Source organism: Camelus dromedarius, chromosome 7 (genome assembly GCF_036321535.1).
Source record: "Camelus dromedarius isolate mCamDro1 chromosome 7, mCamDro1.pat, whole genome shotgun sequence".
Lineage (NCBI taxonomy): Eukaryota > Metazoa > Chordata > Mammalia > Artiodactyla > Camelidae > Camelus > Camelus dromedarius.
The window spans coordinates 33,293,355-33,320,088 of record NC_087442.1 but is presented as its reverse complement, the minus strand read 5'-3'; the positions used below and the strand labels follow the sequence as shown (position 1 = coordinate 33,320,088).

The window sequence follows — 26,734 nt, the reverse complement described above, 5'->3', positions numbered from 1 at the left end:
TGAGCTTGAAAGAGCTTTTTGGCAAGGATTTTATGATAAACTTCCTTACATTTGCAAAAAAAAAACTACTAATGTTTTTCCCTCGGAGCAGTTTCTGCTCTGAATTCCTTACAAGTCTAAAAATTGACTGCAACCTCGAAACTGAAATAGGAGAAAAAAAAAACCCACCTCTACTACCACCTGGTGTTTTCAGTCTTCTGCAGTGAACTTTTTAACTTACTTTTTACTCTCAGCAGTTAGAGGCAGCAGAAACATTCTAGCTAGGCATGGCATAGCTACACTTTCTTGAACCGGGTGTGTAAAAAGCAATGGTCCTTCCCCAAGCAGGTCTCTCTTACTACACTTTTAGATCAAGAGCTTCTGGCCTTTTTCTCGCAAGGAGACTGGGGCCCTGTCTCCACCACTTCCAACAGGGGCCCACGCGAGCTGACTGCCGAGCTCTTCAGATGGTGATAATAAGCCAGAGAGACACAAAAGGGGAAGCGGTGGCACAGCAGTAATAGGGAGGCAGAGAAACAGGAGTCTCAGCACTCGCTGCCAAACCCTGCTTTGTGCAAACTGTTACAGGTGAGTGCACTGCTGCTTAGTAACAGGTGCAGGTTAACAGATCTGGAAGAGGGCATCCTTCCTGTGTGGATTTCACATCCAACCCCCGAGCCATGACCATGAATACTCCACATTGTTCCCACTTATAAGCAAGCATGTGATTTTTCTCTCTTGATATTGCATCCTCTAACGCAACTGCATTGCATCAAGAGTCAGGAACATCGCCCCTAATTCCCAAAGTCGTAACAACTGAGTGATTACTGTCAGGACGAGTAGTAGTTGTTGTGCAAGGAAGCCCAGGCTCCAGGGGCTCTCCTCTGCTTCCACTATCTCCACAGGGCTGGGCCCAAGGGTCGTGGTCAAGCTCTGACCATCATGATGCAGTCTTTCAGAGAATGGACCGTAAAAGACTGTCTTTGCAAGCAATAATTTATTCCTGCCACAGAGCATTCATCAAGATTAAAGACACATGTGGGAGGCTTTGAGATTTCTAATTTTCTCATTGGGTATTTGGTTCTTTCTTGTAATACAAGTTTAGGAAACCCAGGTTATTTGGGGTTATAGCCATCCCACAAGGTCAACAAAAATTCCCTTAGAAGAAGAGCAAAAAGTCCAACCCAGCTGGAAATAAAAGTGAAGAGTCTCAGAGGATGAGTCTTTGGTGTGGTTTCTTTGAAGACTGATAAAATTTCATCTCCAGAAGCCTTTTGATAGGAACTACATCTTATGACCTGTATTTACTTACTGAGCTATTCTTCTTGATGAGACAAAATACGTTGCTAAGGATACGCGCGCACATAATCAGGTGCTTCTGTTCTTGCAAGTGCATGTGGAGGTGATGTAACACGACAGGTAAGAGAATGTACCGGGAATCTGGAGGGAGAAGAAGCATTAGTGTCACATCTATGAGGCCCACGCAAGCCTCATGCAAATCCTTATCTACTCTTTCATCTAATTTTAATTGCTAAATTATTAACACATGTAGTTAGAAACGTTCTAGTTCTACAAGATTGATATTAAAAAACAGTAGTCCCATCCTCAACCCACGATTCCTGCACTCACGAGCCTTTGACTCTTTTATTGAAACAGGTTTTTTAAAACAATTGTTTATTTTACCTTCAAGTATGTAAATGGCATGCTTCTTTTGCTATTTCCACATTTTTTCATTAAGATAGCTCATCTACTGACTTCCTACTATGGTAGATGAGAATTTACATTTTTTTTACCCCCTTTTCTTCTCCTCAGCCTCTCAAGAGTTGTATCAATTTCTGGGAAAATTAACCTTTTTTGCATTCTGACATTCGGATGTCCATGACTGGATATTTGGTTGTTTTTTTTTTTTTTTTTTTTTTTTTTCCTCTGAAAGCCTTCCGGAAATTATTCCAGGTAATTTAAAACTTCAGGATTACGTGCCTTGGCTCCTTAAATCTACAAGCTCAGGTCCTTCAGTTCTGGGAACTTGCCTTGAATTATTTCTAGGATTATTTCCTTCCCACCATTTCTTATGTCTTCTGTCTGGAACTTTGACTACCTTTATACCATGAATCTCTTAAACTAGCTTCTACATTTCTTGAACAGTTTTTCACCTTTTGTCTAACTTTCTGGATGATTACATTACTTTATCTTCTAACCCTTCTATTCAGTTTTCTTACTGAGGCTATCATAGATTTAATCTCTGAGAGTCCTTCTTATTTCCAAGGCCAGTGTCATGGCTGTACCCCACGTGCAGTCACACAGGTCCCTGTGCCCAGAAAGGCCCCATGCTTGGTTTAATGCTGTGCTGCAGCCATTGTGAAATTCTTCATAATTTTCAAACAAGAAGTACTGTATTTCCATTATGCAGCCATTTCTCTTTATTTCTCTGAATGATCTATTCTTACAGCTTTCCATTCTTGTTTCATGGATATACTATCTTCTCTCTCGGAGGAAATAAGAGACAACTTTTTCATTTTTTTTCACCCTGAATTATCTTACTCTTTTAAGTTTTCTTTGTCTGTTTGTTTCTTCATTTTGGCCTCTGCCCTTCACATTAGAGATTTTCCTCCAGTATCTGGTGCTCTTTCATTGTCCATTCATCTTTACAAGTGAGGTACTAAAATGCTAACTGGGGGAAAAAAAATACCCGTGAGCCTATGTGAGCTTGTGGTCAGATGAGGATTCCCCAAAGGGAGGAGAGACATGCAGATTTTCATCAGGGGACCCCCAAATTTCAGAATCTGTGACGTCTGCTCTTGGGCTGGTCAGGTTCTCTATAGAGGAATCTGCCAAACTCCTCTGTGGGGAGCAGAACCTAGCATCTTTCAGTAATTTGAAATCAAGATTGGCAGGGCCCCTCTGTAATTGTGAGGCCCTATTTATAGTGTGGGCCTCATCCCCAAATGCAGCATTGTCTGAATCTTATGAATGCCTTTCTCTAGAGAGTGAACTTTCTCTAGAGAGTAAATTTCCCATGGACTGAGGCAGGGAGGGGTGGAATAGTAACTACTCCTTCCAAAGAATTTTTGACCAATGTCCTTACTTCTAGCACCCTTCATCTTCAGAGATACCTCACATTTTCAATTCCTGATCCTTTCTGATACATCCTGAGTCGCTGGCAATTCTGTGGCGTAAAGCGGTTTGTTTCTTGCTCTCCTCTTCCCCACCACCATGTGCCTGTCTGTGTTTCAGCCTCCCCTCATCTGCCGTCAGACTTTATGAAACCTGTTTATGTCTTGTATGTTGTCATCTCCTCTCCCACTGTCCTAAACTTGTGAGGTTCTGTATTTAAAAAAAAAATTCCTTTACTGACCATAGATACAAAAACCCTTTTCAAAACTTTAGCGAATCAACTTCGGCAGTATATAAAATAAGCACTCCTCAGGACCAGATGAAGTTTACCCTAAAAGCAAGGTTAGTTTAACATCCAAAACTCATATTTGTGTATGTTCATCAAGGAAGAAAGATAAATACAGTTGATTTCTTTTTATTCATGGTAGTTAATTTCTAAAGAGTCACTGGGAACAATGAAATAGCAACAACTGAAATATTTCTCTGAGGGGAAACATATATATGTACCTGGACACGTTGCACAAAGATTACACTCTGAAATCCTACAAACAACTCACCTAGGTAGAGATTCTATTTTCTTTATTTTATAAAACAGAAAACAAGGTTCAGAAATGTGAAGGGAGCTGCCTAAGGGAGCCCCGCTAACAGGGGCCAGAGCTGGGATTCAAACCTTCAGGGGGTCCCAGAGTGGGAGCTCCTGCACAGCCCTGCCCCCCTGCTGCCCCTACCCTCTGGTCATCTCTGCACAGGTGAGGATGAAGGCAGAGCATCACCTTGTTCGACCCCTGCTGGGAGTGTGTGCATCCTGCAACCCAAAGTTTTCACTGCTCTGTGCTTGTTCACAAATGAACGTGAAAGTGCCACAAGTATGGATTTGCGGCTTACATATAAGTTTTAGTGAGTCAATCTGTGAATAACGAATTTTGACCGTGCATGTGTCAGTCCTCCCTTAACTGGAAGTCTTATACGGATCCCCAACTTGTCATTAGTATTTGAACTGGTAAGGTGATAAGTCATCTAAATGTTGACTTATGCAGTATATATTTCCATCTTTTGAAAAAGTAAGTATATTTCTTGTCCTGAGAGTTTATTTTTCAACAAGATGGCACGAGCACAAAACTACTGTCTACTATGGGTCCGTGCGGGCATATTATTTATGGGATGTGCTCACTTGCAAATGCCCCAGCCCTTGTCCTGCTCTGCTTGGTTTTCTAAAAGATGTCATCTGTGCAACAATTCAAATGGACTAATCTTGGTTTATAAAAACCCATGTGCCTTATAAAGAGTTTACATAGAGTATAATTCCACTTTACTCATTCAAGGGAAAATGGATAACCTAAATAATTCTCTATCTATTAAAGAAATTGAACTTGCTGTGAAGAGCCTGAAGGAAAATACCAGACCCAAATAGCTTCTATGAATTGTATGAAGCATTTATTAGAAGAAAGTGTATCAAGTCTACACAAATCCTTCCAGAAAAGAGAATGTTTATAGGGGCTATAACTAATTCATCTTATGAGGCCAGCATTATTTATACCAAAATTAGACAAAGACATCATAAGACAAGAAAATAGATTTGATATCTCTCATCAACATAGATGTAAAAATCCTTATAAAATTTTAGCAAAACACAAATACACACATACACAATGATTAAATAGGGTTTATCCTGGGAATGCAAGTTTGGTTTAACATTTGAAAGTCGATCTTATAGCAGCACTATTTACAATAGCCAAGACATGGAAACAACTTAAATGTCCATGGACAGATAACTCTAGAATTTATATACACACACACACATATATATAGATATACACATATAATGGAATACTACTCAGCCACAAAAAGGAAAAACTAATGCCATTTGCAGCAACATGGATGGACCTGGAGATTGTCATTCTAAGTGAAGTAAGCCAGAAAGAGAAAGAGAAATGCCATATAGTATCACTTATATGTGGGATCTAAAAAAAAAAAAGTGACACAAATGAACTTAATTTCAAAACAGAAACGGACTCACAGACATAGGAAAAAAACAAAACAAAACTTATGGTTACCAGTGGGGAAAGGGTGGGATGGAGGGATAAAACAAGAGCTCAGGATTTGCAGATACTAACTACTAAATGTAATACAGGTAAACACCAAGGTCCTACTATATAGCACGGGGAACTGTATTCAATATCTTGTAATAGCCTATAATGAAAAAGAATATGAAAATGAATATATATGTAACTGAATCACTATTCTGTACACCAGAAATTAATATAACATTGTAAACTGATTATCTTTCAATTAAAAAATAAGAGAAAAAGAAAAAAAAGTTAATCAATGTAATTCACCATATTAGCAGTAAAAATTCAGCATCCATTAATGATAAAAGCTGCCAGGAAGATAATAATAGAAGGTAATTTCCTCAAATTGATAAAGGACATTAATGAAATGCCACCATTAGCTAACATTATAATAATAGTAAAAGAGTCAATGCTTCCTCCTTAAGATCAAAAATAAGGCAAGGATGGCCAGTTTCACCTATTCAGTTCAACATTGCACTGTATTTCTAGTCAGCATAATAAAGTATATCCATATGTAAATATCTATCTATATATAATATTCGGTATCCTAATAAAAATCCTAAGAAATACAAACAAGTATTCACAATTCGGAAAGTGCCTTTATCAGTGTTTGCCTGACTTCTCTTACTGTCTTCTTGATTTCTTTTAGGAGCAAGGTTGGGAGTCTCATATTTCTTTTAATGCCTGCCACCAGGCTGCCAACGCGAGGAGGTCTGGCCTTAGGCTCACCATCAAAACAAACCACATAAGGCACAGGCATGTTTCACTTTAAGAAAATGAACACAGAGTATTAAAATCCAAACTGGTAAAATAATTCACTGCAGGCTTCCTTTAAACAGGAAACCTAACCAGGGAGCTTAAATACTTATTTATAAATCAATTATTTGACAAAAAGAAGCAAGAAAAAGAAACTAAAAGCTTCAATGACAGGGGTCAAGACCTAGTGATGTTTAATTAGAAAGGAAGATAAAGCTTATCTGATACGCTCCTGCAGCCAGTGGGATTTGATTTCTAAAAATTCAATTTGCAACCAACTGGTGAGAAAATCTCTACTGCAAAAAAGTAAGAAAAGTAGACAAGTAATTTGTATGTGGTGTCTGTCAAAGGAACTGTATGACCAGCCTGCAGATTTACTGTTTTTCCATTTCCAGGGCAAAATCAGCCAATGCAAACGATAGAATAGAAAGGTGGGTGAACGCCAAACAAGCTGACTAGTTAAAATGCTAATTCTTACCTTTAAAAGAAAATACATGGACTCATCAAGTAGGAACCCCCCCAAAAAAAGAAAACCCACAGTTCAACAAACACTAACTTTCTATACCTTTAATAACAGAATCTGCTATGCAGGTTCTGTCCTTGAAAGAGTCAGTACACTCATATTCCGTATCTCAGATAGATCTCACCGTATTGTGTCTCGTTTACCTTTTGTTTTGCTGCGATATACACTTGAGCAGACAAAGCCAGCTCCCATTAGCAATTTCCAATGGCTGTGGGGCTAGGAAGGAGGAGGAGCAGCTAAGAAATGCTGATAAATTTCCTCCTTGAGGTTAATTTTGTGGAAGTCATCATCTTTGCCTCCTCTATCAACAAAGCTTTAGACCACAATCCTCGCAGTCACCTGTCTACAAGGGCGTGAGGTCTGGGAGTCCTGGGTGGCCAGCCAAACTCTCCACAGACTGGCCCCAGCACGGGCTGGACATCAGCAGGGCACCCAAGCAGCTGCTCCGCGGCAGCCTCAGGATGGAGAGATGGTAAACCAGGTGGGCAGGGGTCAGCCTGTGGCACAGCTTTGTTGGGAGCAGAGCTGCTGGCTGCAGGGAAGCACCAGCATAACAAGTAAACCTGAAATCAGAGCTAGCTTAGGTCTCTGTGAGCAAAGCCACCAGGAATTGAACCGCCGATGTCACAGATAGCAACAAAGCCTGCAAACAAGCCCTTCTGACACTGGAGGACAGACAACACCCAGAGTGGAAAGGACCACAGATGATTCAGGGGCTACGTGCCATGCAGACAATGTCAGGATCATGGAGGAAAACAACAGTCCAGGCCAAGGATCATCTCTGTGTGTGGTTTACAAACGTCACCCGGTAGATTCAACATCCCCTGCTCCCCACACCATGCCTCCACCAGGGAGTATCCTCCCTAAAGCAAAATTCTAAGGAATGCAAAGTATCCATAAATGGGAAAGTGCCTTTATCTGTGTTTGCCTGACTTCTCTTAGTGTCTTCTTGATTTCTTTTGGGAATGACATTTGGAGTCCTCTGTTATTTTTTAATGCCTGCCAGTGGGCTACCAACATAAGGAGGTCTGGCTCTAGGCAAATTTCTTATTTTTTCGTCAACTGTGCTCTGCTCCAGGTCTGGGACTCCCATACCAAACACTGTTCTGTGGTCATATTCATGCTCATCTTTGGCTCAAAAGTTGCTTTAGCAACAGATTTCATTTTTAAATACACATCATTTATTCAATAGCTACTGCCGCTCCATCCTAATCCCTAGATGTGACTCAGTACACAGCATTCACAAAACATTTATCAAGCACTTATTATGCACCAGGCATTGCTATGGTATCTGTGGATAGAACTGTCATCAAGTTAAATAAAGCCCCTGCCCTCTAAGGCTTTCCTTCTGGGATGAGGGTGGGACACAGACACTAAACAACTAAAGGGCCAATTCTTTAGTGATTACAGATGTGTTAGGTTAGCCAAGAAGTAAAAAGCTGAAGAAGTATGAGGGTGATAATGGGGTGGGTGGGGACGACAGGATGTCTCTTGAGAAAATGAGAGTTCAACAGAGCCCTGAAGGGTGAGTAGGGGTCCACTAGGTTCAGAAAGGAATGGAGGAAAGTGGGTTCCAAGCAGAGTGATTCTGATAATGCTGATAATTGCAAGCAGAGTAAGAGGGGGACGGGCCCAAGCAGGTGGGCAGGGCCAGGTCACCAGGCCGGGAGTGTACCCTTAAACCAGAACAAAACAACTGGGATGTGAGTAAAGGAACTGGGAGTGATATCATCTGGTGTGAGTTCTTGAAAGGGAACTCTGGCTACACAGATGGACAGGAGAAAGGAGATAAGAGGAAAACGTATAGAAATAACTGAAGCAGTTCAGGCCAGGTGGCAGTCTGGATGGAGAAGTGGGAGCAGGGGTTGGGAGAAGTGGCCAGACATGAGAAAAACGCTGTGGACGCCAAAGAGCGGTCATGGCGATGGGCGACGACAGAGGGCAAAGGGAGAGCAGGGTTCAAGAACCACTATGAGGTTTCTAGGTGGATGGTGTTGAGGCATGAACAGCCTGAACTGTAATTTGCTACAATATTTCCAACGTAATACCTGGAGTGGGCCTTCTCACAATAAACTTCTGAATGAATGAAAGAGCTACACCCATGAGTTTTACTGGAAATGAGAGGCAACTGAAATGGACCTGACATTTCTGTCTTCATGCTTTAACACAGCTTAAGTGAGAAGCGAGTCGGAAGCATATTATATTATCACAGTCCGGTCTGCAGTGACTCACATGCTGGCACTCGCCCCAGCCCCTTGGGAAAAAGCAGTTACTTTGACTCAAACAGTAGCAGCTGCTTGTGGCATTGGAAATAGGAAACACATCCTGGTCCCACTCTCCATGCTCCAAAAATCTGTGCAAATGTGGATGAGTGACAGATGAGAAATGAAGAGATACGAGTTCACCCTTTCCCCAGGAATGCACTTGCTCACGTCAATCAGTATCGAAAAGACAAGAAATAAGGTCAGAAAACAAAGTTAAAGTTGAATGTCAAGTAGCCCCAAATATGTATGTTTACCTTTATTTTCAAACACCACAAATAAAATTTAGGGTCAACTATGGTTTTGGTGATACATACTTTTCATCCTAAGTTCGATGTTCAGAGTGACATATTACCTAAAATTCCTAATTTTACCTTTGTCTCTTCTAGGGAAAGATGTGGAACTTATTTTCCAGAGAAGCCCCTTTCCAAGTACTTCTTTAAGAACCTGCACTTTAACATGCTTTTAACTAATACATATATGTTAAAAAATTTACATGTGCAAATCTTTTAATAAATGCCAAGACTAGAGACTGAACAACAGTGAAAAATGCAGAAACTTTGTGTTGCCATGCCGTGGGCCCCAAAGCAAAGCAGATGTGAAACCACAATCTTCCCAAGCCTGACCCTGCAGTCTTGGGAGACAACCCCGGCCCTCCCGCTGCCACTGCTCAGACTACCCTTCCGCTCCCCTCTCCATGCTTCTGCATCCTCCCGCCCCAACCTCTCTACTTCAAATCTACTCTTTCTGCCATTGCCAAAGCTGACTTCTCCAACATCATCTAGACCTTTTCCTGACCTTCAAAAAACAGAAAGAAGATAGAATTGTGGGGAGGAAGGGAAAAGTGAGTTGCTCAATTTTTGTATCTTAAATAAGTCTGCCTGAACCTCTGATGAGCTAGACATCAAATAGCAATCTACTTAGATTCCAAATCTGAGCTCAATCCTTCAGGTCTGGCCAGATGCCCAAGAGTAGACTCTCACCTTGCAGATGCGACTAAACGGATTGATTCAGTCCTGCCTGGCTATGGAATGGCTCCAGCCCCAAGGTGGCCCAGGGGCCCTTAACTCAATGTGGCTTGAACTTTCCTGTGATTTTTTTCATTCTCCTGTGGTGTTGATCTTAGTAGCTGTCCCTCTTTCTGTCTTCTGAATGGATTAATTTACAATCTGAGCTCAACTAGTAATATTCTACAGCTATGCTCCTTCCTGTGCATGTCTCCCCCACTTTTTTTGTCTTTGGTACTTGTGATGGTTAATTTTCTATGTCAACTTGACTGTGCCACAGGAGCCCAGATATTTGGTTAAACATTATCCTGGGTGTGTCTGGGTGAGTGTTTCTGGATCAGAATAATACATGATTCGGTAGACTAAGTAAAGCAGATTGCCCTTCCCAATGTGGGTGGGCCTCATCTAATCTGATGAAGCTCTGAAGAGAACAAAAGGGGAGGAAGGGAGAATTTACTCTCTGCCTGTCATTCAGCTGAGATGTCAGGCTCCTTCCTCCTGCCTTCAGATCTAGACTGGAATTTACACAATTGGCTCTCCTGGTTTTCAGGCCTTGGGACTCAGACTGGAACTACACCACCAGCTTTCTTGAGTCTCCATCTTGCCAACTGCATATCTTGGGACGTCTCAGCTTCCATGATCACATAAGCCAATTCCTTACAATAAATCTCTCTCTCTTTCCACACATACACACACTATTGGGTCTGCCTCTCTGGAGAACTCTAATATAGCATTCTAGCACAAAGACAACTTTCAGAACTTTCTCTCTCAGGGGAAAGAGACTGTAACATCTACAGTCTTTTTCTCCAAAATGTTTTGGAATTTATTTTCTTCAAGCATGGGCCCACTGTTCTCTATACTGTTTTCTGGCTAATAGGAACCCTCAGAAAATGAGCTCACTTTCTCAGATTCTTCTCACTTCTCTATCACTAAACAGTTCACCTTTGCTGATCAGAATTCAGCTGAGTAGCAATTATCTGTGCCATACTCAATGTTCTGAGAAATGGAACTGTCATTAAGGCAGTCAAGAATTACATATTTTGTCTTCAGTTGAATATGTATCCAGTTGATACCCTGTAATGTACTGATCCCTGCTTTATTTTGCCCTGTTCAAATTTATAATTTTAATCAAGAAAGTATCATTTGTATCTTCCATTTGGCCAAGATGCATGTACTTACATAACTGCAGCACTTCTGTGTTCTGTTTCTTTTATTTCCAATAAATTAATAAAATTCCTAGACTTCCAAGTGTTTCTGACCTTCTTATATGGAGCTGCGCCATTACATTGCTTTTGAATCTGTTTGTTTTACCATGTGTGGTAGGAGCATAATGGACCCCCAGAGATGTCCACATGTTATGTTATGTTATGGTGAAAAACACTCTGCAGAAATGACTACGAATTAAGGATGCTGCGATGGGGATATTATCCTGGATTATCCAGGCGGGCCCACAGTAAACAAGGGGGTCCTCACAAGTGAAAGAGCAAGACTGTCTGCGTCAGAGAGAGATAAGGTGCTGCTACACTGCGGGCTTTAAAGCAATGCAGGGGGCCTCCAGAATCTGTAAAAGGTAGGGAAACACATGACCCCCAAGACACTCCACAACGGAATGCTACTTTGCCGATACCCTCGTTTTAGACACGTGAGCAGCATTTTGGACCTCTGACCTACAGAAATGAAACCTAAGAAATTTGATCTCCATTAATCCACTGAGTTTGTGGTAGTTTTTACAGCATCAACAGGAAACTAATAGGCCAAAACTACACTTAAAATACAAGTCTGATTTCACTGTATTTTGGTGATGCTATTCATTTATTTTTGCTTATGGTTCCTAGCAAATTTTTTACCCATTCTTTGTCATTTTGGAGAAATGAGACAAAACTGGGGCAGCCAAATTCCAAACTCCCTTAAAAAAATCCTTGTAAGAAGTGTATGTGTGTACTTTTTTTTTCTTAAGTAGATGTCAAATGTGTTAGACTTAATCCTTGTACCAGTGGATGTCTGCTGGAGCCTCTTTTACTATGGTTCTCTGCACCTGTACCACTCCCTTAAGTTACAGTTCTATATTGTCCCTCTTCTTTTTTCTCCAATTAGACAGGATCTGCTTATTTTTGCGAGATGTACCACGGCCCTTGTAGGCACACTCTCCTCTTAACCACCGTCCAAGGCATCCTAGCTGGTTCTTCAGCATCGTCTATGGAGCCAACTCTTTGCACTGCATGTCGTCTTCTTTGCCTCCAACATATCATCTCTCAAATGGACAACACAAACGTGCCCCACCTCTCCCCCAAGCCCACAGTTTCTGACTTAGAATTTCAGAGTCACTAGAAACACTTTCCAGATTTTCCTAACACTACTGTTGAGTCCCATGTGATTTTAAATAGAGGGTAGTTTGAGCCTTGGAAGGCCGTCAGGGACACTTGCTGTTTTTCTTGATGAAGATGGCCTCCTTCCAGATGTGTCCTGTCATTTATACACGATGGTCTATTTTCCACAGTGGGTGAGTCACTCAACAGCAAGCTAATCCCATCCTGCTGGGGCACTGAGGGAAGCTGATCTTCTAACTAGTATCTGCACATGCTTCTAAGTGTTCCATTGACTGGGAGCTGTTTTGTTTCTCAAATGTTTATGCTCCCCATAATCATCCTCCACAAAGAGTGTCCCATGTCCTTTTTCCAATTGCTTCTTCAGACCTATAACTACAAGATGTAAATAATGGCTTTCGAGAGATACTGTTTCATCCAAGAGGCCCACCACCTCACTTACCTGGGTTGGTATAGAGCTGGCTTTCCACGGTCTTGCCAATACACTGCAGTTTAACGGCCTGCAGGGTGTCGTCCACGTGTACGATGGTGGGTAGACTGCCCAGGGTGTCCTGGACCAAGTTGGCCACTTCCCGGACATCAAAGAGCTTCAACAGCTCTGAGTACACAGCTGGGAAGGAGCTCAGAAATACAGCCTTAAAAAGATGAAATTTAAATCAATTCCCAGATATACTCTGAGAAATCAGCTCTAAAATGTCAGTGAGTTTAAGATTGTGACAAATATTTTTGAATGGTAGGAAAATGAATGTAAAATATTCCTGGCACCTAACACTAAGAAGGCTAAAAAGGCAAAACTTAGGGGAAAAAAATATACCAAAATAGAGCAATTTTTCAAGATAGGCAAAGGTGCAACACAGTAAAAACTGGGAAATTCTGGAAGACAACTGACATTAGCAAAATGATTGACAAAACTCCCACAAAATCAGCAGAATGCAGCATGATCAACTGGAAAGAATGTTCAACCAAGACCTACTGTAATTATTTATGTTTCATTCTTTCTGAAAAACTCATTTAAATCTCATTTACCTTTAAGAAACCAAACACATTAATTCCCTAAAGCACTCAATTTATGATTAAAGGAAGAACATAGGACATGAGAAGGCATCAAAAAACCTAGATTATATGCAGGACTAGTCTGGCTTCTAATCAATGCTGTGACCTTGCACAAGTCATTTTAACCCCCAAGGTTTCAGTTTCATCACCTGTAAGATGACAAGATCATTAGAACAACCCCTTAGGTTGCTTCAAGATCTACTGTAAACCCAGAACTGTGTGTACTGACTAAGAACAATATTCTTTATATAAAGAAACCTGACAGTTATTTTTCAAGGGGAAAAAAAAGATGCTAACATCAAATCCTGAGGGACATACTTTAAAACCTGGGCTAGGATTGTACATCAAAACAAACTCAGCCTTTTAAAATTCCATAAAAGGAGGTCAACAGAAGGAAAAGTCAGTCAGCCTCAACTATCTGATGGAGGAAGGAGGCACATGTTTCTAATACGCTGAGATTCAAGGGCTGACTGGCTTACCAATGAGATCTGACACCAGCGGAAAGTAGGTCAAGTCTACATGTGCTGATAATTCAAACACAGAATCAAATTCAAATTCATGGACTTTGGTATTTATCTATACAGCAGCATCAAAAATATCTAAAAGAGCCAAGATCTGTTTTTAATGCCAGAACCATCAGAATGCTTAAGGAGCTGGGGTCAAAAGCTATGGTTTCCCCTTGACTCTTAAACATAACAGACTTACTTGAATGCATTTAAAATTAATAACCTGATACTGCCTGGTAAAGACTACATTTATATAACCTTCATTTCACTCTGCAAAGAGCTGAGCCATACAGATAAAGTTTTAAAAAATTAAAATAAAATGAGTCCAGCTTTCTGATCACTAAAACATCACCGAACCTGATTTTCCTCAGGAATCCCTTACTTTACCCATTTATTCTTTATTTATACCTCTTTCCTTCAGAAAGGTATAGGATTGCGCCTGCACAGTAAGATACATTCATTACAAAGGGTAAAGGAACAAAGACCTTGTGATGAGGGCAGAAAGACAGCTGAGCAGGTATCTAAGCTAAAGATCTTTACTGCAAATAAAAATAATAACATACTTTTATTTTGACCTTCCTGGTAGCCAACACAAAGAGTGAAATAGCATTAACAGGAATTTGTGGCAGGGTCTTGGGCCTCAACTCCTTCCACCACTCCTCTTCTTTTCCTGGGGTTTCCAGGGTAGGAACCTACCTGTCCATGCATTGGCAAATCAAGACCCACTGTACACAGCTGAGTTAGCATTCAGTCCCGCCCAGGGCAGGGTTCTCAAGGACAGCCATTAGCGAGATAGGTGTCGGCCAGGAGGACTAAATGAACCACCTACTAGGACCAGGATGGCCAGATCTGCAGGGCAGCCGTCCACTGATCCAACCTGAAGGATTGCCGGGATGGCTGTTCTGCCATCAGGAGACATGGTTTGCCCTGAGTTGTAGCCCACAAGGAAAAAAGTGCAAAATGGAGGAAGGAAACTGGGTTTTTCCCTTTAAGACAAAAATGCAGACCAATGTATATCCTTGGCTCTGGACACAGTGGGCAGAGTTCTAAGATGATGTTTCCATGATTGGGGATGTTGCACATATAATGAAGATTACTAACCAGTTGATCTTAAAATATGGAGATTATCTAGATGGGTCTGACCTAATCACATGAGCCTTTAAATCAGAAGTTTACTCTGGCTCCCAGTGGGAGAAGTCATGAAGATTTGAAGCATGAGAAGGATTTGACATACCTTTACTGGTTTTGAGGATGGAGGGGCTACACACCAAGGAATGGCAGTGGCCTCTAGTTGGCTGAGAGTACCCTGCTCCTCCCCTACCCTTGACCAACAAGGAAATGGGAATCTTAGTCACAATGAAACTGATTTCTGCCAAAAGCCTGACAGATCCTGAAAGCGAATTATTCCTGGAGCCTCCAGATAAGCCATCCAAGCCAACACCTTCATTTTGGCTATAGGAGACCCTAAGCCAAAAACCCAGCCAAGCCTGACCTACAGCAAATGAGTGGGTAGTATTTAAAGCCATATGGTCATTTGTTATGCAGCAACAGAAACCTAACACATTGCATCAGATTAGTGACACCTTCCTTCTGAGAAGAGAGAGCTATGAAGGTGTGAGGTCAAAAGGGGATTTGGAAAAAAAAAGTGGGGGGAGGGGCTTGGAAATGGAAAGGTGTTTAGCATTCTCCTTCCTCCCAAAATATAGAGGGATAAAGTCCTCACTGCTTAATGATGAAAACTAATCACTTCATCATTTTATATGAATTTTCAATTAGCATCAAACTAAAAAAAATTATTACATCCAAATTGACAAGTATAGGATAGTGCACAAAATAATACAGAATGACTTCAGTAGAGTTTATGAAGATATTCAGAAACTTTACGACCACATTTTATGCATTATCTCTTGATAAAAAGGCAAGGGACATAAAAGAAGAATTAAATATGATTCTTTGAAGGTGCTAAAGTTGTTTTACTATCTTGATTGAGTAGCAGAACTTAGTCAAGAGCAGTGGAAGTCAATATATTAAACAAAGAAAAAGGCTGCTCTATACCGTGGCTGTACCTCAATGTCCCAGGTCATCTCAGGGTGACTACCAGGATTTGGTGGAAACATAACTAAGGTAAAAGAATAATTCTCTATCTTTAAAAAAGAAAAAAATCTCGAGTCCCTAGGAAGGCATCTCATTGAGAAACCAAGGCTTAAGGTTACTCTGAAGAGTAAGAGAATATTCTATAGATATCAGTTAGGTAAATTTTGTCCCTGTAACTGATAAAGATTTAAAAAGAAAAATCTCAAAAACTCCAATTTTCTACAGCTTTTGTGAAAGTAGTAAGCTCTTGAGAATTTTAATCTAAAGGAATTTATGGCTAGCCTGTTGGATTATCTGTTTCAAATATCCACAGCTGATAAGTAGGGTTTGGTGAGTGGGCAAGTTGACATTGAGACCTCTGGCAAGCTTCCTAAAGTGCAGTGATTGGACCATGGATAAGAGAGGCCAAAATGACATTAAAAGAGCTTGTATCCTTGCCCAGATGGAAGATCAGTCCACTTCTGCAAAGAAGAAAGGAATAAGAATAGTTCCAAACAGTCAGAAAAGCATGGCATTATTATTGGACGGTTGGTGCATTTCTCGTGTTTGCAGTTATATAAAATACCTTCCAAACGTCAAATGACACCAAATTATAACAATGCTCTTAGGGATCTAGTTTTATCTCCTAATTTTCCATTTGATATCTTATTTCTCAATGATGGTAAGTCTCTAGTCTCCAGGGGATGGTAGTAAAGAGGGTACTTCCCCATCTGACAGGTTTTCACCAAGTTATCAGAATTAAATGTGTACAAGAAGGATTAAGAAAGTGTAGAGAAAGATATTCAGAATTATTTCTTGGAACACGTTCAAGGCCACGCAATTTGGAAAGTAGATAGATCCTGTTCTTAAACAAAACGTGTGGAGCTACTCCTGGTAATAGAACTCGGCAGCAGCCGCCTAGCACTAGTCATATAAGATCAGTCCCAGGATGATCAGGGTCAAGTTAAATAAGACAAAACAACATGCAGTTCAGCCGAGTCCAATATAATGAGTCTCAAGTTGGTGGAGACTGGCTCTCATGAGATTCCTCCCCCCAGCTGATGGTGACAGGGTGTCTAATCACAGTGATGTGTTCTAGAAACTGGAATGGAAGCTGATGCTAACCAAGAGGCTCTCTGTTCAGAGAAAGAACAGCCCGAGGAAAGGCACCCTAACTTTTGCCCTGCTGGTGCTCAGAAGCTGAGGGACTTTTTTTAAGTCTATTCAAAGTCGGTTAAGTGACAAACATTAACTGGAGCTGTGGAGTGCTGATGGAGAAAATATTCACTTATGCTGCTGTGTAAAAATAAATAAATTGGACTCATTTTTCTTCTATTCAGCAGAGATGAAAAAAAAATTACCTGTGATTGAGATAATGCTCCAGATCCTTTGCTCTCTTGTGAGAGAAAAAAACGGACTGACATGAGCAGCTCCTGAATGCAGCAGCGAAATTCCTCCTCGTTCTGTCCGCCGGTGGCAAGGGAAAACAGCCTCCGAGACTGAACTATATACTTAAAAATATATTCTTGGGCCTTAAAACAGAAATTTTAAACATTAGTTTCAAAGGAAACCACAGGTATTTATTTAACAATGACACAGCACAAAAACCATAGTACAACATTAGACTTTTAAATGATGGGTTTAAATCCTAAGGCCCCATGAGATGTTTGAACAGTATTTCCCTATAGAGAAAGAGCCATTTTTCTCTGATGCCTAATGAGAGAACATGTATAGATAATTTTTAAGTTCTATGTAATTCTCAAGAGGTATGAACATTAAATATTTTTGATCCTCAGATGATTTCTAATTTCATTAACAAAGAGACAGCAGTCTGTATTTCCAAAATTATTTTGCTTTGCTGGTAGATACTCTGGCCACTTGCATTTTACCTTCAGTCAGACCAAAATGACAAATTTATACTTAGCAAAGTGCTTGCTTTTAAAAATGTAGACTTGTTTACTTTTATCTGCTGACATCAAATAGAGTATGCTCAATTATAGGAATTAAAAGCCCACCAGGCCAGGGCTGTTACTGGACAGTCCTTTTAAGAATCTGTATTCTTTATGAACATCATTGCAGGTACAGTATTAGCATCTCCATATATATATTGAGCACCCAGGGCCCAGTGATCTCAGTGGTGTTAAATCATGAGGCCCAACCTCAGGCTTCCTCATTGTGATCCCTGCTAAGCCATCCTATTCTCTCTTAAATTTTTAGACAAATGATTCTCAGATGGTCTCTTTCGGGGTGGCAGAAACAAGAGGTAGGAACTTCTAAGCTTAACTGCCCCTCTGCAGTCTTCTCTTCTTCTCAACCTTTCCTCCTGCCAGTCCTAGACTTCACTTCAAGTGTTTGGAGCCCAGAGGCATCAGGATTCAATGCTAAGCAGGTTCCAGGAGGTGAGCCTGGCAAAGTCTCTTTCAAATTCCATCAGGTCCAGAGCAGCCATGAACTGATTAAGATCCTTGAATTGGAAAGTCAGTGATACATCACCAATTACTGTCTGTGTAGAGAAAGCTAGTGAGTTTGGGCATCACCACACAGCAGCACCGTCAGATTGTTTTGTGTTATCCACAACATGTCATTACCTTCAACACCTCCTGGATGTGCTCTTGTCTCTCCGCTTCGGTTATCCTGTCCACATACCACTTGAGCACTTTGATGAGATCTCTAAAATACAGGGAGAAACGTGCAGAAGGTAGACTTGGTCTCATTCTCAATTAAATGCTAACAAATCACACGCTAATTTTTATCATGAGGAGCATTCTTTTCCAACATCTTTCTGTCCAACTGCCATCACAATAATTTTACAAAGTCTGCCCATCAACATCACTACCCCTTTTTGAAGCTGAAGAGAGAGAAATAGCACTTCCTCCCAGTGAGGTTCCTCTCAGTCTGGACACATTCCATTGGCCCTGCTGTCTGTGGCAGTGCTTCCGATGGGTGAACACAAATATCAGAGAAAAGGACTCTGGCCAAGAGTGTGCCTGAGGTATGACTGTCATTGTCAATCCTGTACGACTGTTAATTGGGATTCCTTCCCCAGTGATTATGTGGACAGCTGGACAAAATACTCTGCTGGAGGCAAAGGGGGGTGTGGGGAGGAATGAAGGTAACACCTCCCCACTTCAAATCACATCCCCATGGATTTATCAAAGCCAATTCTCCCACCTGTGGGAAGATCAAGCTTGCCATCAAAGTGTGCCTGAGTCATTTCCAGAAAAACCAAGTTTTGTTTTTTTAAGTAATTTCCAGACAAGCTAAGTTTTATTGTTTTAAGAAACAAAAATTGAATTAACCTCCACCCCTAAAATTCTCAAGATTGCAGTCGTGTGACCTTTAACATTGGTCAGTTCTTGGTTTCTAGGAAACAAAGACATTTAAAAAATGCCCCTCCTTCCTCAGTCAGGGGAGAATACACGGATGTGCCAGTGGGGAGGTGGAGGATGACAGTCAGTGAGTTTCTGGCCATCCATCGCCCAAGAAGATCCCTCAGGCTGTATTTGTCTTATTAGGACTGATGAGACTTGCCTCTAGGCCAACCTGAAGTATTAGAAATTACACCCATATTTTCTAGCTTCCAGTGACAGTTTCAGTCCAAAGTGGTGACCCCTAACACTGGGACCCAGGCTGTTAGGCCGAGGGGCAAAGTTGGGCCAACATTTCAGAACTACCCCTGCAGTTCTGTTTCCCCCTCTGTAAAACTCGTGTTGGTGGAAGGTCAAGTCTAGCAAAAACTACTCCATTCATTTAAAGGTTGGAGGCATCAATCTTGGCATGCCATGGCAGGGAATACCCAAGGGAAGAGGATCAAACGCTTATCTGATTATTTACCACTTTTTATATAGCACGCGGATGGGGGAAAAGGGCACAATCTGATTCCATGCTCTCTTAACACACCCTGGGAACAGATGATCATGTACGCGCACAGAGGTGCTTCAAGCATAAGGTAAAAATGTTGGCGGAAAAGCAATGACAGTGCTGGAATGGGGAGACAACTTGGCGGTACATTTCAGGCTGTATTTAAGCACCGCCCCAAATCAGGAAGATGTCGGACGCTTAAGACAAGAGAGGGAAGTTGCTGCCTTCTGGCAACTATCAACCAGGCTGCAGGGAGGCAGGTTACTAGCTGAAGTGTGTCTTTATTCGTTCACTTTGAGCCTTGCTTGCATAATCTGAGCTGGAAGGAAGCACCAGCAGTTAAAAGGGCAGCTGGGAACAAAGGGTAGAGTCCAGTGACTGGACTGCTTGTAGCCACAGACTGTGTCTTTATGTGATCAGCACAAACTATGGTGCCTGGCAAGCAGTACGCACTCAGTAAATATCAACAGATGAATGAACAAATGACTTTAAAATGATATGATGGTAAAGGCTGTTTCCCATCGTATTTCTTTCTTAAAGACATCTAGAAGCATTAAGGAGTGTGGTGATTTCAGAGGGCTCTTGACAGCCAAAGTGAAATAACCAGACATTTTAGACCCAAGAATATCAAGCGAAATAGAGGCAAGAAGAAAACACTTTATATCTTGGTTTCAGGAATAGAATTCAGGAAGTTCTTTTTTCTCCCTCTTAATCAAAATAAGTTCCAGCCATTAAAAAAAAAAAAAAAAAAAAGGTGTGTGAGAAAGGAAGATTCTGTCTCAAGAGATGCTTCAGTGGTTGTGCTTCGTTTCTCCCTACACTCCCTTTTAAATTTTCCTACACAGCTGGTTCTGCTTTAAAAAGCTCAAAAGAAACTGCTTCTAAACCAATTATAAGATAAAGGGCCTTACCTGTATGCAAGTGCCCCAGCAAAATGACTCTCAATGTAAGTGTCCATTACAGGTTTAAAATGATGAAATTTGCTATCCTGCAGCAAATTTATTATGTGAACCTAAAAAAAAAAAATGGAGCTTTATAAAACTGAATGCAAACCAAGATTTTTTGGGGGGTGGGTGGGGTTCTTCTTAAGTGAACTTGCACCATTAAGTGTACATTTCTAAAATAGCCTTATAAAAAACAAGATTGAGAGACAAAATTAAGATGTCATTAAAGTGAACTTAAACTCACCAAAGAATCAAACACTTTAGATCCATATTTTTGGGAATTTTCATCTAAAATTCCAAATAAGGTATCCAGTGTATCTTGCAGAAACTGTTGATAAAAAGAAGTAAATGCACAAATAAAATACTCTCTGTCCTTCCCCTCAAAATATTCTTTACCCCATAAATTTCTAAGAGAAGGATAACAGAACAGCATATACCTTTACTATCTCTGAGCCATCGATTTCTTTTAATTTAGAGAGACAGCCTGTGATCTTGTCTGGGTGGGTTCTCCATTTCAGAAGATCAAGCATATCACCTTTCAAAACAGAAAAAGAAGATTAATTGCCTTGATAGAGAACAGTTTATCACATGACATTGTTCTACTGGTAAACACTGAGTTCTTAAATATGTTGCCTCCTGGTCACCCAAGTTGCAGGCTTCCCCAGACTCTGACTAGCCCTCTAAGATGGCATTTATTACCGTGTATTCTAACTATTTCTCCCTTCCCACTGCCCTTGACTTCCAAACTTCTGGTTATCTTTCAGTTCTCAGGATAGCTATCGTCTTTGCCCCCATTAGAAACTAAACTCCAAGAGAACAAAACCATGCTGTGCTTGGCCCTGTCATAGCCTCAGCACCCAGAACAGAGCACACACAGCAGGCAGCTGATAAATACTGGTTGAATTTTTCTTCCTCCCATTACAATGGGAGATTCTTGAGGGCTAGGAACACACTTTATTCATATTTGTGCCCCCCAGTACATAGCACTCTGCCTAGCAACTAATTCCACCTGGCAATGACAATCTTCTTGATAATGTGACCCAAATCTGGCATGAGTAGGTCTTACACAGTGATGACAAGTCCAGTGAACTGTCAGACCACCTAGTGAGCTCGGACCTGGAAGGCTAGTTCCTGGACCCCATGGTCAATCTTCCAACCCAGATTCTGGGCAAGTACAGGGTCTAGCTCTTCAATTTCTTCCTCTTCCTAGCAGGGGCCTCAGAGAATCTCTTCACCTGGTGAAGGAATAAATTCTCCCCTCATCTTTCCAGGGCAGAAGTTAGAAAGGCTCCCGAACATGGTGTCCAGCTTCACTGGTCTCCAAAGGGAGAAGGGAGGCAGTGGTGCCTGGAGGCCAAGGAAAGCAGGAAGATCTGACAAGGCTTATGCGAGCAGGAGATGCACAGGGCCGGGGAACCCGGCAGGGCTGGTCTGCCAGTATTCAGTGCGGCTGAGAGACTAGCACGGCCAAGAGAGAAGCCAGGAGGGATTTTCTACTTCAAAGCACTTGTTTCAGGACAAACCTGAAGGGGACTTGCTGAGAGACAGAAAGACCAGTGTGGAAACAAAAAACAAAAAACAAAACAAAACAAAAAAAATCCCCACAGCCCAAGAAATCAAGGAAATAGTTATGATGAGAAAGAAAATAAGGTGGAGTGAATAAAAATGAGAAGAAGCGTAAAAATCTCAAGAGGAAATAGAAGCAACCTCCCCAAAGCCAGATTCAAGAGAAAAACTTCACAAACGATTTAAAAATAAGAAATCTAGTACTAAATAGGGATGTTTACCTATAACAAATAGGAGTAAGAGGAGGAAGATGCCTTAGATATTTGTCTCTTTTTTTTTTTTTAGAAGTATAGTTGATTTACAATGTTATGTTAGTTTCTGGCATACAACATAGTGATTCAGTTATCTGTATCTATATCTATATCTATGTCTATATCTATATCTAGTTACCAAAGGGGAAAGGGCAGGGGTATGAGAGGGATAAATTAGGAGTTTGGGATTAGCAGATACACACTACTATATATAAAATAGATAAACAACAAGGCCCTACTGTATAGCACAGGAAATCATATTCAATATCCTATAATAAACCATAATGGAAAAGAATATGATGAAAAAGCATATATATATGTATAACTGAGACACTTTGCTGTACACCAGAAACTAATACATACAACACTGTAAATCAATGACGTCAATTAAAAAAAAAAGACCTAAAAAAAAAAAAAGATGGCTATATTTGGGATTCCACAGGGTGAGACTGGCTGCGGCAGAAGCAGCCCTCCATCATTCTCCACATCTGTTTGCTGCCTCCCTCCTACTTACACCCTACTTCCTGCGTCTAACTTCAGGGTGCCTCCCTTCCCTGGCAGCCCCTCTTGTATAAATTTCCCCTGCCATTCACTCTCGCATTCATTCCCGCTCCACCTCCTGTCCAGTTTCACTCCATCCCTTCCCTCCCTTTCCCTGCCCTTAGAGTGAGGCCTTTGCAGGGGCAACGAGGGCACTGCCCAACAGAAGTAGATTGTGAGGAGGAAGGAGATGGCTCTACTGGCTGCAAAGTGATACCACCAGAGGCAGCAGTGGGGGGCCAGGAACAGGACTGCGGTCAGCAGAGCTGGACAGCAAATGACAGTGGTCCAGACAATCAGCTCAGGATGGGGCTGTTCATCTTTCCTGTGAGAATTCTGATGAGTCTCCAGACTGTTCCCAATGGAGATAAAAGAGGAGTCCATCTGCCATGATTAATCATGTGTGCCAAGTACTCAGAAGTAAATCAGAATTGTCATCTCTTGGGTCTCTATTTGAGCCATTTGTAGATACATTAGTTGCAAATTAGGAGCTAGGACCTAAGACTGAAAATGTGAACTTTACACATTCCATTCAAAAAACATTTACATATATACTGTATGCCTAAACCACTAATAGCTATAAAATAGTTACACAAAATGATCTCTAGTCTTTTTTTACTTTAAATCACAATCTCAGGAAGAGAATAAATAAACCACTCATTATTTGAGGGAGAAAGGGATGTAAGGGGAAGTCAGAATCTGCTTTACTGTTAGAACAAATTTAGGCATTGTTTTTACTTGTTCCTAATGTTTTAAAAACTTGTGTTGAACAGCCCAAGGAAGCTAACAATTAAATACAGTAATTTCTTCCTTGATCCCCACTTTAAGAAGTTTAAAATATCTACTCGATCTGACGATCACAGATGTCCAGCAGGGTTCTCTGGTCTTGGTACGCTATCTATGAATGACATTGGAATACAGAGAGAGTGTGCGGGCAGACACACTTTAGGGATCCTGAAATGCAAATCTGCCCTAGGAAACTGTTCCTAGAGGCCACATCACTTACTAAATGCCCAATTGTAATGGAAATGGGATTTGTATACATTCCAAGTCGAGTAAAATGAATACAAAGCAATTTAATTCCAATTTGGAACTGGATTACTTCTACACAGACATGTCTAGCATGTAAATTTCAGAAAGATCAACTAACATCCTTTCTCCTTTCCATCTCTTTGAAACACACTATTCATTTCCTGGCTCACTGTGAGCTGTCTTACATTGACATGATTAATCAAAGTCAAAATGATAATTAAGCACTTACTAGTCTTCCACAATGAGGTCAAGCATTGCCTTCCATATAGCGAGATATTTAATATAATGATTTTGTGAATAGCTTATTTACCCATATTTACCCGAAAACGTTCTCTGCTTTTATAAAGTAGCAGCTTCCTAATTTTCAGGATGTGGTTCCCTCTGTCTTATGTTCACAATTCTGTCTAACACTCTCAACCCTACAACTAGAACAAAGTAAGGCTGCAGGGTCAAATATATTGACAGCAGAGAATCTGTTGCTAGGTTTATGTCATTGGCAGAATAATGGCCCCCAAAGACGTCCATATTCTAATCCTGGTAACCTGTGAATACGTTTACCTTACATGACAAAAGAGATTTTACAGATGTGATTAAGTTAAAGATCTTTTAAACAGTGATATTATCCTGGATAATTTGGTGGGCCCACTCTTATCACAGGGGTTCTTAAAAGATGAAAGATGGTCAGAGTCAGAGAGATTTGCAGATGTGATGCTGCTGGCTTTGAAGATGGAGAAAGGGGCCATGAGCCAGGACATGCAGGTGGTCCCTAGAAAAGGTAAGTAAAAGCATTCTCCCCAAGAGATTCTAGAAGGAATGCAGCCCTGATGACACCTTGACTTTAGCCCAGTGAAACTGATTTCAGGCTTTCAACCTCCAGAACTGTAAGGTAATAATTATTGTTGTTTCAAACCAATAAGCTCACAGTAATTATTACAGCAGCAATAGATAACTAATACAAGCTGAAAATATTCTATAGGAGGCAGTCAGTTCAATGTGAACCCAGGCTCTATATCAGACACACAACTAATCCACATAGGATAAATAAAAATTCTCCCTAAAAGAGTCAATAACATGTTGATTTTATTATCTTCATAATCTCCACAGGGTTACACTGGTCTCATAAAAAACCCCTGAGGTTTGGCAAATGGTTCACAGTTCTGTCAATGAAGGTTTTATTTAAGTAAAATCATTAACCACTAAATATTGATAAAGTCTGGTATAACAACATTAACTCGGCACTAGCTACCTTCAATCAAATTTCCTAGAGATAAATTATGTAATTGACTTTTAAAAATATTTCTCCCAAAATACTTTTGGAAGGGGAGAAATAAAAACTAATATAAACATGAAAGAATCATTTGCCAACAGCCTATATAAATATAATAGCATCATATGGGAAATTGAGTGGTGTGTTCAAAGTGACCATTATTATAATGCCACAGTTTGCTTCTTTCCTTATTCAACGTTCTAAGAGAAGACATTTTTTTTTAATACTATATGACACAGAAGAATGAGTAATAAAAAAGTTTAAGCACAGGAGCATTTTTTGAGACACAATACAGAACCTGACTTAAGATGGTTCGATTTAAAAATATTTGACTTTACATTGGTGTGAAAATGATATGAAATCATTAAGAAAGCATACTTTGACTTTTCACTTTTGATCTTTTCCTGGGCTAGCAACTCGTGGCGCAATACCCTCTTGTGATGCAGGGCAGCGGCGGTGAGTCGCAGTCCCCAGTTAGCCACACTGAGACACTTACCACCATTCTGTTTTTCACTTTCAGTACAGTATCCAATAAATTACATGAGACGTTCAACATTTTAACATAAAATAGGCTTTGTGTTAGATTAGGGTGCCCTATTGTAAGCTAATGTAAGTGCTCTGAGCATGTTCAATGTAGGCTGTGCTAAGCTATGATGTTTGGTAGGTTAGGTGTGATAAATGCGTATTTGACTTACCATATTCAAGTTACCATGGGTTTATTGCGAGGTAACCCAATCTAAAGTCATGGAAGATCTGTATCTCATTATGAAGTACTTCTATTCACCGTAATGAATCTGACTTTATAATACAGCATTCAGGATGCTTTCCAGAAGCCTCACATGACAACCATGAAGAACTAAAAAATGTTTAATTTACTTCCTTCATTACATACAACGTTTTCATGACAATTTGCCAAGGAGAAGAGCTTGCTTTATTAATCATAACTTTCTAAACGATCACTGACATAAAAAGTAATGCTAGAACAGAAAAGCAATATCCATCTAATTAAACAAAAAACCAGCCTTTATTCTAAAGCCTGCAATTAGCACTGTTTATGGAGCTATAAAACAAGAGAGATTAAGGTGGTGGTGAGCTTTGTCTTTTTTTTTTTTTTTTTTTTTTTTAAAGCAGCTGGGTGTTGATGGTTTATTTGAAGAGCTGTTTACGTGGGTTCCAATACTGGGATAATTCTTAAGTCCTTAAACTACATGCATTTAGCAGACCATTGGGTCACAGTTGTTTCCATTTTATTGGAAATCACAAATAGAAGGATCCACAATTTTTCTAGTGCAATGTTCTTAAATATAACATTGATGTATATCAAACATGCCTACCAAAATTCACATGAGTACTTTACAACAAGGGCTTTGATATAAAACAGTATTATACATTACCATTTTGTGTGAGTTTTGTGGAACAGAGAAAAGATGTTATCCAGAAAGACTCCTTTGTGGCCTTCATGGCTTGATTATTAGTCCCAAGGAGAATGCCCTTGGAAAAGGGAAGTTTGAGGTAGCGGGTAGTATCCTGAAGATTTGTGTTTTCTTCACACTGTAAAAATTATTTTTGAAAAAAGGGGGAGAGAAGAGGGGGAACAGATCTTGTGAG

The 26,734-nt window shown here is 40.5% G+C and overlaps 1 protein-coding gene across 3 annotated transcripts in view; it reads right to left on the bottom strand.

The window, feature by feature from the left end:
* Positions 1-26,734, bottom strand: part of DOCK4 (dedicator of cytokinesis 4) — a 405,833-nt gene that overhangs the window by 101,898 nt on the left and 277,201 nt on the right. For all 3 annotated transcript variants that reach the window (XM_031455220.2, XM_031455219.2, XM_031455221.2), the window contains exons 17-24: positions 26,521-26,677; positions 20,908-21,005; positions 20,715-20,798; positions 20,438-20,538; positions 18,254-18,335; positions 17,027-17,197; positions 12,476-12,668; positions 1,292-1,419 (exon numbers count right to left, since the gene is read on the bottom strand). In XM_031455220.2, the coding sequence (XP_031311080.1) occupies positions 1,292-1,419; positions 12,476-12,668; positions 17,027-17,197; positions 18,254-18,335; positions 20,438-20,538; positions 20,715-20,798; positions 20,908-21,005; positions 26,521-26,677 (1,014 nt within the window). The remainder of the gene's footprint in view (positions 1-1,291; positions 1,420-12,475; positions 12,669-17,026; positions 17,198-18,253; positions 18,336-20,437; positions 20,539-20,714; positions 20,799-20,907; positions 21,006-26,520; positions 26,678-26,734) is intronic.